The 15,204-nt window shown below is 49.8% G+C and overlaps 1 protein-coding gene across 1 annotated transcript in view; it reads right to left on the reverse strand.

Annotated features, from left to right (window-relative positions):
• Positions 1 to 1,694: 1,694 nt before the first annotated feature.
• Positions 1,695 to 15,204, reverse strand: part of LOC103594258 (chromosome unknown open reading frame, human C9orf3) — a 276,533-nt gene continuing 263,023 nt past the window's right edge. The window contains exons 14-16 of the mRNA XM_008577458.1: positions 8,097 to 8,183; positions 5,720 to 5,864; positions 1,695 to 2,290 (exon numbers count right to left, since the gene is read on the reverse strand). Coding sequence (XP_008575680.1) covers positions 5,724 to 5,864; positions 8,097 to 8,183 — 228 coding nt within the window. The 3' untranslated portion in view covers positions 1,695 to 2,290; positions 5,720 to 5,723. The remainder of the gene's footprint in view (positions 2,291 to 5,719; positions 5,865 to 8,096; positions 8,184 to 15,204) is intronic.

The following is a 15,204-nucleotide window of genomic DNA, read 5'->3' on the forward strand; positions in this document are numbered from 1 at the left end:
ATCAGATTGTATCAGGAGGAGAGAATACCCACACAGCCTTCTTGAATGTCAGCTAAGTGACAAGACAGGTGTCTCCGAGGAGCACTGGGAAACTGAGGCCTCGGTGCATGTTTGTTACTAAACCAGTGGTCCACGCCCTGAGAAGTACTGTGGTGTGGAGAAAACCCCGAGCCACGTGGACCCATGTTCAAATCCTGCCTGTCACTTAGTTACATCTGCCCAGGCGCGATCTGCAGCAGGCTCTCGGGTTCCTGGGCACACCCAGGATCACTGTGTCTTCCGCAAACACTCCTGCTCCAACCAACATGTCCCTCCGAGGGTGTCACAATCATGTTGATAAAGCAACTTGCTGGGACATGTGCTTTCTAGCTCAAATCCTATCACTCACCCGCCTTCCACAAAGCTACTTACCAATGTGATTTTGTTTGCTTCTTTCTTTTAAGTCAGATGAATTTTTAGAGATAGAAAGTGCTGGTCTTATCTATCTCCTTATTAACCCCAAGAGAGCCTGACTGGCCACTCTTCTGGAATCTAGAGGCCTCTCTGCCAGGCCCCGGCCACAGGCTCTCTAAAGCTTCTCTCAGGAGATGCTGGCAGAGGAGACAAGGGAGGAAGGAGAAGCCAGGGAAGCCCGAGCAGCAGGACTTCGGGGAAGCGGGGTTGCTGCAGAGAGCCTGCTGCCCAGACCTGGCGCCCTAGGCCACCTTGGCTTCCCCGACCTGGGGACACCACCTAGCCTAGGCAGGGTGCTCCTGTGCCTGAAGGCCAACACTACCCACAGGCTCCGGGCCAAAGCTGTGAGCTGGGTGCCCAGTTCCGCTGAGCCCCCGCCATGGTAATGCTGCCTGCAGCCAGGGCCCGGGCGATCAGAGCAGAAGACAGCCTCTGGGAGCCCCACGAGCAAGGTCACTGGTGGCTTTTGTGCAAAATCCCAGCTGCTCAGCAGCTTGGCTCTGCCCTAGTGTTTTCTAGAGACAGAGCACAGCTTTAACTTTCTGGAAAAACAAAACCCAATCAAACCACTGGGCCTGAGCGGCCCGCAGCTCCCAAGGTGCCCAGCGTGTCCACACAGCGGAGGCCTGGGTGCAGTGACGGCCTGGGCTCCAGGGCCTGCTCCACCACATAGCGAGCCAGACCTGCTCACAAGAGCCGGGGAGAAGGCGTCGTTCACACTCAGTCTTCCCGAGGGCTGCGTTTCTTTAGACTCCAAATCTACCAACCACACGTGGACTCTTCCACCAACACAGCAGGTCCCTAGGGCCTCTGGAGGGCACGCTCCCGGTGCAGACAGCCCCAAGGCTCCCCCGCAGGCAGGCGGACTGCACCGCCCACGGCCCTTCTCCGGGTGTCTACACCACCCTTCCCCTGAACGGTAACCCCGAAGCTTAGTTTCCAGCTTTAAAAAAACCAAACCAACCTTCAAACCAGTTGTGGGAGGAAATGACCTCACCAGACTCTACTGGTGCCTGAGACTGTACATTTTAGAAGACAGAGTGTCCCACATGCAGACTGAGCTGTGCCTTTTACTTCCAAGGAATCACTTCTATTTCAGGTTCTAAGAATATCAACAGTACCTTGAAAACTACAAAGAAACCAGTGAGGTGGGAAAGAATACCAGAGTGTGAAAAATCCCTTATACGTGTTTTCTTTTATCATAATTTTCAAAAAATACCAAATTCAGAAGCAAACAGGAATACAAAAAACCAAATCCATTACATTTTATTATTAATATTCTTATGCCACACACTTTTACAAACAGGTACTAAAATTTTGGAGAAATCTGAATATTGGACATATCAATCAAAATAATTCTGCAGAATGTTTTGAAAATGACCCAGAGGAGGACATCACATGGCGTTCACCTGTCCCAGTCTACAGAAGCTATGTGACTTTCTGGAATTACAGAAATATCCATGTGCAGCCACATGCTCACGTCTCCAGCTGGTTTTTCAACGTGCCTGAGGTACCTCTTGTCACTTGTGTGGAAGAACTGCCTTGCAGTCACAGAAGAGCTCTGACTCATCTGGTATCGGAAGGCGGCACAGCCAGGGTGGGGACAAAGGCAGCCGCGCAGCCCCGTGAGGGAGGCTGTGTTTATGAGCATTTGCCTTTTTATGTGCCTGGCTGAGACCAGCCTCTGGGAAAGAGAAGCACCGAGGCGAGAACACTGCTGCTGGCTGATGGCTTTAGCAGCCACACAATCCTTCCTTTGATGTCCAGGGTCACTGTGATCCTTGGTCCCACCAGGGCTAGGAGGAGACATATGAAAGACAAGCTCTCCTGATCTTTCCTGCAAAGGAAACAGCAATAAAATTTACTGCCTGGCCACAACGTAGGAATTCTTGTAAATGAGCGCCTTTGTGCGCCTTTGCTTTCCGCTTTGGAGAGAGGACTTCCATCAGAGGACAGGGTGAGACCCGGGCCCCACCTTGCAACCCCAGGAGCGGGCTTCCCAGCTGAGCCTGTGCCATTCACTTGGCTTGCACATGGCCAAGAAACTCAGCCCGCCACACCTTAGGTGCCACCGACAAGACAGACACTGGAAAGGGAGCCCGCTTCACAGCAGCTTTGCTCTCCTGGCTTTTGGAAAGTCTAAACTCTCCGCATGTGAGAAGTGGGCCCTGCCTCGGTCACACATGCGTGGGGCACACACCGCAGCCTGCCTGTGAGAGGGGGCGCTGCCCTCCATGTGGATGGGCTCCGGTCGCAGGAGCGCACACAGGTGGACACGGCTGCCGGGCCTGCTGCCGGACCGCAGGTGTCTTGGAGGGAGCCTCGGCACTTACAAACGGGAAGGCTTTGCTCAAGGGCTCGACTCCTGTTCCTGCTGAACTGAGCCAGTGTGTAAAATGAGAACTGATATCAGCTCAGTAGGCACCGGAGGGCGGGTCCAATCGACAGCCGGAGACACTTCCTCAGCAGGGCGCTGGTGCCGCAGAAGACACAGACCTGCGCTGCAAACACAAGAGACAGTTCACCGCGCTCGGGACAGACAGCAAGGACGCACCCTCCTCCCGCGCAACCAGCCACCACAGGTTCCACGCGACTTCTGCGAGGCGTTTGCTGTAGGAAGTTTTTGCCCCCGTCCATACATCTGCCCTTTCAGGCAGCTGCCTGACTAGGGAGCATGCGTGTCTGTGGCCCGCCTGGAGGACGGCGGCTGCGTGCCGGCGCTCTGCACAGGAGGCGCGTCCGGGCTCCTGCAGCGCTGCACTCGCACCCAGCTCTGCCCATCTCACCTTCTCTTCGGGTGCAGAACTTAGCCACTGTGAACAAAGCGGAAACCAGTCACTGTTCACCAATCAGCTAAGCTCTGCACCGCGCCAGAGAGGCCGTCGCGGGGCGTAACGAATGGGCCGGTGAGCATCTTCTGTGGCTGTTGGCTTCTTTTGTTTCCAAAGAAGAGCTACAAGATGCGTCTGTTCTCCGAACTGCAGGGAGAGAGCAACTATGGTTTCTGGAGGAGCAGCCAAGGTCGTGGGCGTAACGAATGGGCCGGTGAGCATCTTCTGTGGCTGTTGGCTTCTTTTGTTTCCAAAGAAGAGCTACAAGATGCCTCTGTTCTCCGAACTGCAGGGAGAGAGCAACTATGGTTTCTGGAGGAGCAGCCAAGGTCGTGGTTGCGTGGTAATCCCTGGCAATGTGATTTTAATCTTAAGTCACAAATCAGCATGCCAGGAACCCAAGCAGCCAGAGCACTGGAGCGCAGCACTGTGCCCCACGCACCTGTCCACAGGCACCAGCTTCCACGGCGATGACACGGTCTCCGTGCCTGCTATACTAGCAAGGGGTTGACCTTGTTGTGCGTTTAGTTGACATTGTAAAAGTGTGATTTTTGAAATCAAAAGGACTCACAGGCAACCATAAAATGTCAGTGCAGCTTTGTAACTAACACGAGATGAAAGCGCACTGACCAGCCACGTGGCAGGTTCTCCAAGAAGGCGGTTCTTGCTTGTAGTTACTGCCCTTAACCCTTAGGACAAGATGTCTCCCACCATGGATGGACACTGAATGGTCTGGCACTCTGTAGGGGCCTCTCTCAGTTGGGAAGGGTCTCCCTGCTGGAAGCTGGGACAGGAGCAGCCCTCACTGTTCAGTCCTGGCGGGGAGGGGTGCTCGCGGCCCCAGCATTCGTCTAGGACGAAAGGGACAGGACGAAGATGGCAGAGGGGAGGCAAGGAAATGGCAAAAAGATGACAGTGAAGAGTCGTGACAGCCGTGAGACCCGCTGTGGTTCTCCAGGATTTAGAACAAAGGGGACAGGAGAATGCACGGTGGGCTTAGAGTTCACACACTTCAAATCACACAAATTCCCCATGAAATTAGAAATCTAAAGGGAAACGTGATTTATACCGACTACTGTATGAGGCTGGCTGCGGGACAACGGGCGACTGCTGCCCTTTTTGCCCCAGCCAGTGTGCAGCCACCTTAGGGGACAGCAGGCGCCTGGGGCATCTGCTGCTGCAGCACAAGACACCCTCCTTCCGCGACCTGCTGCTGCAAGAATGTGGCCACACTGCAGAAAACTCCTCTTCAGTATCAGGAGGGGACAGCAGGCGCCTGGGGCATCTGCTGCTGCAGCACAAGACACCCTTCTTCCGCGACCTGCTGCTGCAAGAATGTGGCCACACTGCAGAAAACTCCTCTTCAGTATCAGAATTCTTTCAAATAAATAAGATCCTTTAAACATATTAGGCATAAATGGTTTTTATAACAGCAAAACATTAGAAGCAAACTAAATGTCCAACAATGGGTTACCAATATCAACACAAAATATTAAATATCCATTAAACATTATATTTATAGAGAAGCGATATAACAACATGGAAAGTGCTTGAGATATACTGTTTAAAAAAAAGGTTGCAAAATTAGACATACTCTATTATCTCATGTAAAACCTTGAAGAAAAACTGAGAAGACAGAAATTATGATTGTTAGAGAAAAAAATACATTTATAATTCCTACAGTTCTACTTGTAAAACTTTATGTATCACTGCTAAATTACTTTAACAGTGTAGAAACCCACATTTAAAACTTAACTGCTGGGAAGTAAATATCACAGGTCAATTCCAGGTACAATTAACAGAGGAAGCAATTTAAATAATCTAAGGCTCTCGAGTCTCATATAAGACAGGGAGAAACTCTGCCCCAACACAGTGGGTTGAAAGATAAGGCCTGTCGTCAGGACACATGGTCACAGAGCAAGCCTGTGGTGCACGTGGCTGGGGGGACCTCCTGCCAGCCTCGAGGGTCGGGCACGACAACCCGAGGAAGTGCCGGTGCGTGCATGAACCAGGGGAGGAAACTTGTGAGTGCAGAAGCTGGGATTCAGAGTCCCACTCCTGCCACAGCCCGACCTTGAGGACCGTGGATCTGTGCTCCCACTGGGCTTCCCATTGCACCTCCAAACCTGCTCATGATGCTCTCTACAGCCGTCGTTCCTGTAAACTACAAACCCAATGTGGCTAGAGCCCTTGTGCCTTTAAGTGGACAGCCTCTGCCTTCCAACACACTCCAGCCAGATGAGGCGCCCCGGGCCCCGGCCTCACACCGCCCTAGGCACTCCACTGCCCGCTCTCCAAAGCCACCTGGCCAACGAAGGGGGAGCAGACCCTTGTGGGTGGCCTGGGCCCACCATTTGGCTTATTGATTTATTTACCTCCCAAAAGGAATACCTGGTTAGAACCAAACAATAAAGAAAGTAAAGGGAGAGAATCACCTCTTTAAAATAGCATCTCGGCCACCACCTCAGCTGAGGTTCTGTCCATCTGCTCCTTCACAAGCTCAAAGCATCTTCGGGCAAGCTGCTGCTGTCTGCGGTCCTCACCCACCATCAGCTCCCCATAGAGGTATGTGCCCATGGCCTGTAGGGCAGAGGCCAGAGAGCATTAGAAAAGGAGTTACACGCATGCACACTGTCTGGGCTTACTTCACGTAAGCTTGCTGGTCTAGAAATTACAAAGACTCTAGAAAGAATATGGATAGTTGGGTAGCTGTACTTCTGGAATCTGCAGATTTCTATTCCTGTGTCCTCTTTGTTCTTATCAAAACTCAAGGAATTTTTAGCAATCAATTCTTTCACCAGACTCTGGTGACTTCACTGGGGCAGTGATGACGAGCTTTCATTCCCACAGTGCTGTGTCAGGAATGCTCTGCACAGAGACAGAGAGTTCCCATAATGACCACTATGGAAGACATGAGCGGCTGCTGCCACACATGGAACTCCTTCCCGGGAAGAAGTGTCTGAGGAGCAGGTGGACGAGCTCATTAAATAAGTCCATCGTCCACTGAGGAATGACCACGGCACGCAGCAGCGCAGGCAGGAGGCTCGCCATGCCACCCTGGAGGCCACCTGTCCCTTCAGCCCAGCCTGTCACTCTCCCCTAGCCAGCCCACAACTGCAGCAGACACTGGCCTTCTGTTTTGAGAACAATGCTGCTAACACTCACACTCACACTTCCCCTACATTTTTAAAACAGACCCTTATGTTCTGGAAGACCAAAGGGTCCCTTTGGTTCTGCTTGCTCTCTTGTTCCGAGCTTAGTTATGCCACAGATTACACTCTGCTGGAGCTAATTAAAAGAAGAATCTCAAAGACAGCACAGGATAAAACTCAGTAGTTAGGGGTTCAAAAGTGCCTTCCCAACAAAGCTGAGATGCAGTGATGCTTCCTTGGCAAAGATCATGGTTCTAAACACACAGCGATGAATTCTGGTCTTCAGAACAGACCTCAAGTTGCTCTTACACTTTTTCCTTTTTATACTCCCATCTTCTTCCAAACACCTCTTACTCTACTGTGCAAATGTGACATTTCTTCTGGTACAAAGTCATGCGCTTTTCTTTGTGGGAATAAGGAGCCCTCACTGGTTGGCTGCCCCCATATTGAGAACCCATCAAAAGTCCCTTTGTCTGTCCCACCCCGCCTCCACCCCACAGTGCTGGGCAGACAGTGTGTTCAGAGGCACACTCTGGTGGGGAGGCAGGCAGGCGTACAGGAGGGCACGACATGTCACGTGTACTATAAACATCAGAGACGGCCAACAGGGATGTCTCCAAATACAGCCAGTCTCTCTCTCTCTCTCTCTCTCTCTCTCACACACACACACACACACACACACACACACTTCCTGTGGGATCCTAGGAAGGTGGCTGCCTTTCCTGGTGAATAGTGAGGAAAGTTCTGGCAGGAAAGAAACGCAGCTCAGGGATCGGCCTGGCATGGCAGGTGCAGATACAGCATGAGACTGCTCCAGCCAGCCGGGGCTCCCCCGGTCTAACCTTCACATGTCCTCCAAGTTAGGGCCACTGGAAACAGGGACAGATAACAGGGCACTACACTAAGCCACAAGCTTGGCCTGAGGGATTCTGGAGACTCTGTGAAGCCTGAGCAGCTTCATTTGATGATGCTGTGTCCACAGCCAGTTGTGGAACCAAGGGCACTTTTAAGATTCGTAACTCAGTGCTTTAAAGGTGTAGTGGATTGAATTATGTCCCCCCAAAACTCAAGAAGCTTGACTTGTATCCCCCAAGTTTTACATATTAGAAACTTGGCCCCCACTGTGACTGTTAAGAGGGTGAGAAATCCTATTATGGTAGTTGAAAGGTGGGGCCTTAAAGAGGTGATTGGATTGTAGGACTGTGCAGTAGTGAATGGATTAAAAACGGTGGTCAGGGGTGTGGTTCTGAGGGCTTTTAAAGAAGAGGAGAGTCCGTCTCTCTCTCCCTCTGCTCCACCACTTTCACAATGTGATACCCTGCGTCACCAAGACCCTCACCAGCTGTGCTCCCTGGATTTTGCACTTCTGAGCCTCTGAAACTGTAAGCAATAAATTTCATTTTCTTCTAAGTCACCCAGTTCCAGGTATTTTGTTATAAGCAACAAAAATGGACTACTACAAAAGGGAACTAAGACAGATGGAAAAACAGCTCAAAAGTCCAAGTGTTACGTAAGATCATCCTTAGTCCTTAGTCTTTCAAAAACATTTAAAATATTCGTTATCAAAGAGATGTCAAGAACCTGGGTCCCTGTATGAACTGCACCTTCAGCCAGGGGACAGCATTTATAGAATCTCCACCTGCTGAAAAATGAAACTGACCTGATCCTCCTGCAGGAATCTCTCCACGTGTTTATATGCTTTTGTGTACTTGTGCTTAACAATGAGTTCACACCACCGATGGCGAACCTTAAGAAACAAGAGAAAATCCAGTAAGCAACAAACTGGTAGGATTGCTTAGTCTCATTAGTTCAATGACAAAGAGTATTATTAAAAATATTATGTTGTATTATAAATGTTATTATTATATCATGTTATAAAAAGTTACTCTGAAGTATACCAGCATTGCTGACACTTTTGAATTTCACCGTAGTTTAAGTTCATTCTTTTTTAAAGAATGGAACCACATTCTTAATTAGGAGGGCTGTTCGTCAACTTTAGGGGGAAAGCTCATGTTTCAGTTAGGTGTTTCGCTCTTTCAAACAGGATTTTGCAGACAGCATAAACGCAGACAGGAACTGGGAAATTCGGCACTTGTACACCGTCCAGACTGCCGGTGCCCCTCCCTGCAGCATGCTATCAGTGAAGTTTCCCTTAAAAGCCACGACCCCTTAATGTCCCTGTAATGGTCGCCTTGGCTCAATGCTGCTGACTGTAACAAGCATGGGAAGGGGAAGACGCTGCTCTCTTAAGTGCTTCTGTGGTTTCAGGGCTGGAGCGAGCAGGACGCCCTCGAGGTGGGTTGTTCCTGCAGCATGTCCGTGAGAGCACTGTAGGTTTGCACTGTGTACTGAAACTAAAGCTACACGTACGTGCCATTCTTTTAAAAGATTCACTTTACAAAGGTTTACCTGCAGGAATTTGCCAGAAAACTCCCAATCCACAGACACTACTAGAAGAGGCTGGTCCAGCACTGGCTGGCTGCCGTCTGCAGATAGAGGTGGGGCCGGCGGGCCAGGGTGTTCCCTGCAGCCAGGCGCAGGTAGCATTTCTTGAGGCTTCTTCAGGCACATTCTTTACAAGGAGATTCTATCCGAATCTGCTTCTGAGAATCCAGTGCCATGTCTTTTTCCACTGCATCGAAGCCCTCTCAAGGATACCCAGTGAGCAGTCCACCACTTTACACTAGTTTACTGGCTCAACATTAGCCATACACGGAAGTGACTATGTGCCTTTTTAAAAAGCCTCCTCGTGTCAATCCTTATTTTCACTGCCTTTGAAAGAGGGAAACACTTCACAGTAATACAATTTAGGGCAGTAAGAAAACATAAGCAATTTCAACATTTTGTCTAGGGCCCCTGTAAATTACATCATTATCCACTGACCCAGCTGGATCTCTCCTTTAACGTACTATAAACTAAAATTACACACAAACCATCCAGAATGAAGGTAAGAAACAAATATTTTGCACAGAATCTTTCCCCGAGGCTATAGTGCACACTGAGACCAGGGGCTAACTCAGGAATCCTGCTGCCCTTTGCCCACAGGCAGCCAGGCCCTTTGAACTTCTGCAGCAGGATCCCAGCATGTCTTTCCATCCACTGAGGAATCGAGAGGCTCAGGGAAAAGAGCTGATGGCCAGGGACCTCCACAGTGCAAGGGGAACAGGTCAGGACCGCGGAGCTTTCTGTCTTCAACAAACTGTTCTTTCCTGTACGGCCAGGAGAAATGAACAGCAGACCATAAAAGGGAAGGAAACTCCTGAAATATCCTGAGCAGAAAGAACAAGTGAGCCGAGCTCAAGAAGCCAGCTGTGACAATGATCCAGTCGGAGGAAGCCGCCCATGGGGGGACCCTGCCCCCAGTGTGCAGAGCAGAAGAGAACCCAACCAGCCCTCCTTGGCCAGAGGCCTCTGGTCCTCGTCTCTCTCCCAACCTCAGTGTGCCTCACACACCACCAGCCACATCTGCACACAGCAGAGGCATCTTTTGTTTGTGAGTTTGTGAAAACGGGTGCCAGCTCCCCATGGCTAGGAGAAGGGGGTCTGGTGGGATGATGACACATGGACAGAGTGGACAGCCAAGGAGCTAGGACCCCGGGATGAGCCTCACTTCTCTCAAGTGCAAAATGGGACTAACACTTGTGCCAGCTTTCAATTAGAAGCACACACGCATGAGCGCTGTCAGCATCAAAGTGCTCTGGTGACCTGTACTGTGTGACCTGACCACACTGCACAATGACTGTTCTTTGTCATTCTAAACCTGGAAGAGGCCACTCCCTACCTGGACCCAGACCCCTCCACACTGGTGATGGCAGGAAACCACTGGGGAGTGGAGCCACAGAGCATTCAGAAGCAGGTCTTCGAGAAGAAGCTGTCTATCCTGATTGCTCATAATTAAATAATTAATGGGGTGGTTGTCAACCTTTCCTTAACTTCCCGTCAGGTTAACAATAAGCAACAGGCACCCTGCATATACCTGGGATGACACCTGCACCCAGCAGGCACGCCACCACCTCTCTGGTCCCGAGCTTCCTCCCACAGCACCTGGGTGGGGGGACAGAGGCCTCCCTCCAAGACTAGGAAGAACTTTATTCTTCCAGGGCCCTCTCTTGCCGAGGGGAGTGCTGGAAGCCGGCCAGGAGCTCACTCAGAGCCCCAATGCACCATGCCATCTTGTACTTAGGAAACCAGAGGCTGGAGGCCCTTCCTGTTCCCCTGGGCTGGAGGAACAGATGACTTGGACTCCTGGGGAGAGCAAACTGAGGCCACCTGCTCCAGAGGGCTGTCCCACCAGTGGAGCAGCTACTCCTGCCAGAGAAACACTGTGTCTGTCCCTCTTGTCTTCTCCTAAGCCTGGAGGAAGCAGGAAGGGACTGCTCTGGAGGTCAGAGAGGAACACGGAACAGACCCTCTCCCAGCTGTAGGTTGCTCAGGCCACAAGCCCAGACTCAGGCAGGAGATCCAAATTTTAAACCGGATGATGGGAAAAGTTGTGGCATCTTTGCTAAATGGTGGTAAGGCCATGGCTCCCGGGAGACTGGATGAAGCCCAGCTGGGAGCAAAGATGGGAGAAAAATACAACTGTTTCATTTTAGACCCAACCAAATTGGACTGATCAATAAACAGCCACACCCCCAAAACAAAAATTAACTTCTATTTCTCACCTCTTCACACTAGAACTTTCCCTAGATGAATATACAAAGTAACTATAAGAAGGTCTATCTGCCTATCCTGGCCCCCAGAGGCTCATCCTCAGTCCCTGTCGTGGAGGCAGCCACTGTGCCAGTTTGTCTCACACACAGTCCTCTCTCTCCTTTCCCTCCTGCTTAACAGAAATAACAGCATGGCTTGCATTAACCTGTGCCCTGACTGAAAAGCACACATGTCACAGAGTATCTTGACTCACCCCATCCCTTGCTGAAACAGCTGCAGGGTGTTCCGCTGCACCATCTCTTACCAGCCCTTACACGTGGGCACTGCTTGTTAACAGTAAAGACTGAGACTAGCACCAGGTTTTTCACCGCATCCTAGGTCTGTGTGCTAAATTCCTAGATGTGGAGTTTCTGGATCAAACAGCATGAACACCCTCATTCTCGCAGACGGCCAGAGTGCCTTCTAGGAGGGTGCAGCCATCCGCACTCCTGCCAACAGTCTATATGAGTTTGCACTTCCCTGCCCCGTCTCCACCACTGGGTTAAGCTTCTGATAAGTGAAAAGGTATCCATACGGGTAGTCTGTTTTTTAATAAAGGGAGGGCTTAAGAAAGGGTCTATTTACAAAGCTGTGGGCAGGGTTAGGGACAGCAGCCAGGGCCAGTGAACTACAGGCACAGTGGAAGCTGTCATTACAGAATGGTCTCAAAGGGCGGGGCGGGGGGGTTGCTTCTGGAACAGAGAGAGCACTAGAGTCCTGGGAGAGTCCCCCCAGTGGGACCCACTGGAAGCCAGAGGACAAGGAGCCTGGGAGCAGTCACTTCAGGGCAGCATGGATGTTCTATTATGAGTGAGGTTGAGCAGTTTTTCCATGCGTATAAAATCCTTCCCACTTAACTGTTCACATCCTTCCCCGTTTTTTTCCAATTGGATCATTGGCTTTTTCTAGTTAATTTGTTGGATGTTTTTGAGTATTAGGGAAATTAGCTTATCTCTGATTAAGTTGCAAATATTTTCTCCAGTTTGTCAATTTGTCTTTTTGACTTTGTTCATGGCGGTTTTGCTTGTATTTCTGAATTGTATGTAGTTTTGTTAATTTTTTCCTCCCATGGCTTCTCAATTCTGTTCATTTGGTTTTCATGTTTCTTGGGTGTATGAGTACACACATTGCAAAACCAAACTCCACACTCTAAACACTCACATTTCACTGTGCTTCAACGGTCAGAGTTGAAAAACTTGGTAACTTTCTGAACAGCGATTAAAATTCAAGTCATTCCACATCATGCTAGGAACCCTCTGAAAGCGGGGAGTCAGCATACGTTTTAGCCCTAAATCCCACCAACCCCCTTGACCAGACCAAGATGTAAGCAGCAAGGAAAAGGGCAGCGAGAGCAAGTGTGGGGGAGAGGAGGGCGGGCGAGCAGAAGAGTAAGGAGCGCAGGACCAGGGAAAGGGAAGCCAGAAGACGCCGAGCTGCTCCTGGTGGCGAGGCGCAGAGTCCTGGGCACCTACAGCGCCTGTGCCCCCGTTCCGGCTGCTTCCTGACAGATGTGGGCCTGGCACCTGGCCTGCCAAGAACGTGCTCCTCTCTTCCCTCCTGAGTGGCCAGCGCAGACAGCTGGCGGCAGACAAGCAGCTGGGCCTGGAGGTGGCAGGGCTGGCGCAGTCCAGAGCCTGGCGAAGAGGGCGAGGGTAGTCCCTCACCAACGGCCCTGGGGAGGGTGATGTACGGTAATCCACACAGAGCACCTGGCTCCTGGCCCATGAAGGATATGACAGCGACAAAGAAAAAGGAGAATCTGAGTCTCTGGATTCTTCCCACGTCGGTGCAATGAAGTTGACTCCTGCATGATATACAGGTCCTCGAATACTTTGATCTAATAAAAATTACTTTGAAAATCTACTTTTCAAAGTTTTCTGCTCAAGGGACACTTTAAACAAAAAGTGATGTGAGTGTTGCCCTTACTTAGTGCACAGGTGGGTTTTAACACAGAGATTCTATTACACCATTGGAAATGAAGTCCAGAACTCTCCAGGTTCCTGAAGCCCCCCGAACAAAAGGCACTGAGTGCACAGATGTCAATGCCCTCCCAGGAGTGCCCGCAGCAGAACTCAGAGAGGGCTGGGTGCAGACAGGTCTTAGAATTTGGGGTGGGAAGAATGAATTGTAGTCAAGTAGAAGCCAGCACGTCAGACCCACATCTGATGACAGAGAAATTCAATCCTCAAGTAATCCAAGTAATGGCTTGAAGATGGCAGACCCCGCCCCCACCGAGGGACTGCCACCAGAAGGATGGGGTGCGTCTGTGGTAAGTTTTGTTTTGTTTTTTAAACGTCAATTTTAGTGTTTTCACGAAGCTACTACAGAGAAATAAAAATTCTTATGCGGGAATACTCCCCACAGCCTGCTTATGATCTCGTAGACTAATTTCCCAAAGTGGTTTTCAAACTTTTCTTAAGTATAAAATTCTTTTAGCTTGTTATAAAAATGCTTTAAAGGCACATTAAAGGGAAGAATATAATTAGGTTCTTCAAACAATTTAAATCCTCATGTCAGGTAGGAAAACACTTTTAAATTAAATAGTAAATTCCTTTGTGGGATCCTGGTTCCTTGGAAGTGGAGTTTGAAAACCAACGTCTTACGGAAGAGTATTTATGCCTGAAAAATAAATGCAATCACCAGAGGCTGAGCCAACATTGCTACAGGCATAAGACACACCGGATTAGTTCTAGTCACTTGGCCGACTCCCCCAACTTGGTTCTGGTAGCCACTCTACCACCAACAAAGTACATGAGACCATTAAGCTCCAATACAGCGGCTGCCCCCACCCCCCACAGCCCTGAGCCGGGGCTCACGCGGGGCACACTCAGCACCATGCTTCAAAAGCATGTATGGCTCCTGGGGGCTGCTGTCCTTGCTTTACTTTTAAACAGTTATAAATTATAAATAGATAAGTTCACACAAATAGAGAACCCTGTGTATATGAAATTCCAGCCACTCATGCCAAGTTCACTTGTAACCTTTACAACAGCAGCAACTGATACGGATATGCTAGTGTTTTTCCTCTTCTCCACTTGCCACTACTGGAATCACCAGCATGGTACAGCCCACATATTTTCATTAAAAAGCAACTGCAGGGCATTCCCTCCTGTTCATATACTGCAGAAAGAAAGTCTCAAGTGTGTCCCAATAGCCTTCCGCCTTTTAACAGCAGGGACGAGGATGCCTGCTGTGGCCCCATCCCATGTAGCACACCCGTGGACCCACATCCCCTAACTCATCTCTTCAGCCCAGTCCATCAGCTCCCCCTGTCCCCAAGCATCTCTGTCACAGAGTTGGCTTTCACAGCCTTTCCAGCTCATACTGCTCTTTCCTTCTTCACTGATTTGATGTATTTATTTGCACTAACGTGCAAGCTTGGTGACAGCAGGGGCCTTGCTGGCCTTTAGACCATCTCCGGGCCCTGTCTCAGTGCCCAGCACACAGTACATGCTTGATAAATATTTCTGAATGAATGCACCACTTTTGAAAACCTGCAATGCTTTTCAGCTACTTTGAAATTATAATGCACAGTTGGAAGCTATAAAATGCTTTGAAGAATGCCACCCATCCTATTTATGACAGGAAGCACTCCCCCCTTCTTTTCAGTCCTTTTGATTTTGAAATTTACTGTTGAAGGGGAAAAAAAAAAATCTGTCCAGGGAACATGATCCGGGAAGCCCATTAAACGTCATTTAGAGTTCCATTTTATATCTGTAAACAGAAAGACCAAGGCTTATGGCTTTTGTAAGTTAATAAGTCTACAGTGCAATAAACAAACCTGCTTTTTCAATTTGTGTCCTTAAATTAGATTTAACTTGGCTTTAAAGTGGGTTTACTGCCAGAGAGTGGGGGCGCCTCTGCAGAGCAGCTACGAGGCAGACAGCATTTCCAGCCGAAGGCAGTGTTCTGGGGCAGGGTACGCCTACCTGCTCGTTCTCATGAGAAAAGCCTAGAGAACTGTCAGCTGCACGGCTGTCATGTAAGGACTGGCAACATTTGTGTTCTGATCCTATCACTTCTTTTCTCTCTCACCTTTTTACTGTCCCTCACTCTAAAGGGGGGGGGGGGGGCCC

Source organism: Galeopterus variegatus, unplaced genomic scaffold (assembly GCF_000696425.1).
Source record: "Galeopterus variegatus unplaced genomic scaffold, G_variegatus-3.0.2 Scaffold1516, whole genome shotgun sequence".
NCBI classification, from domain to species: domain Eukaryota; kingdom Metazoa; phylum Chordata; class Mammalia; order Dermoptera; family Cynocephalidae; genus Galeopterus; species Galeopterus variegatus.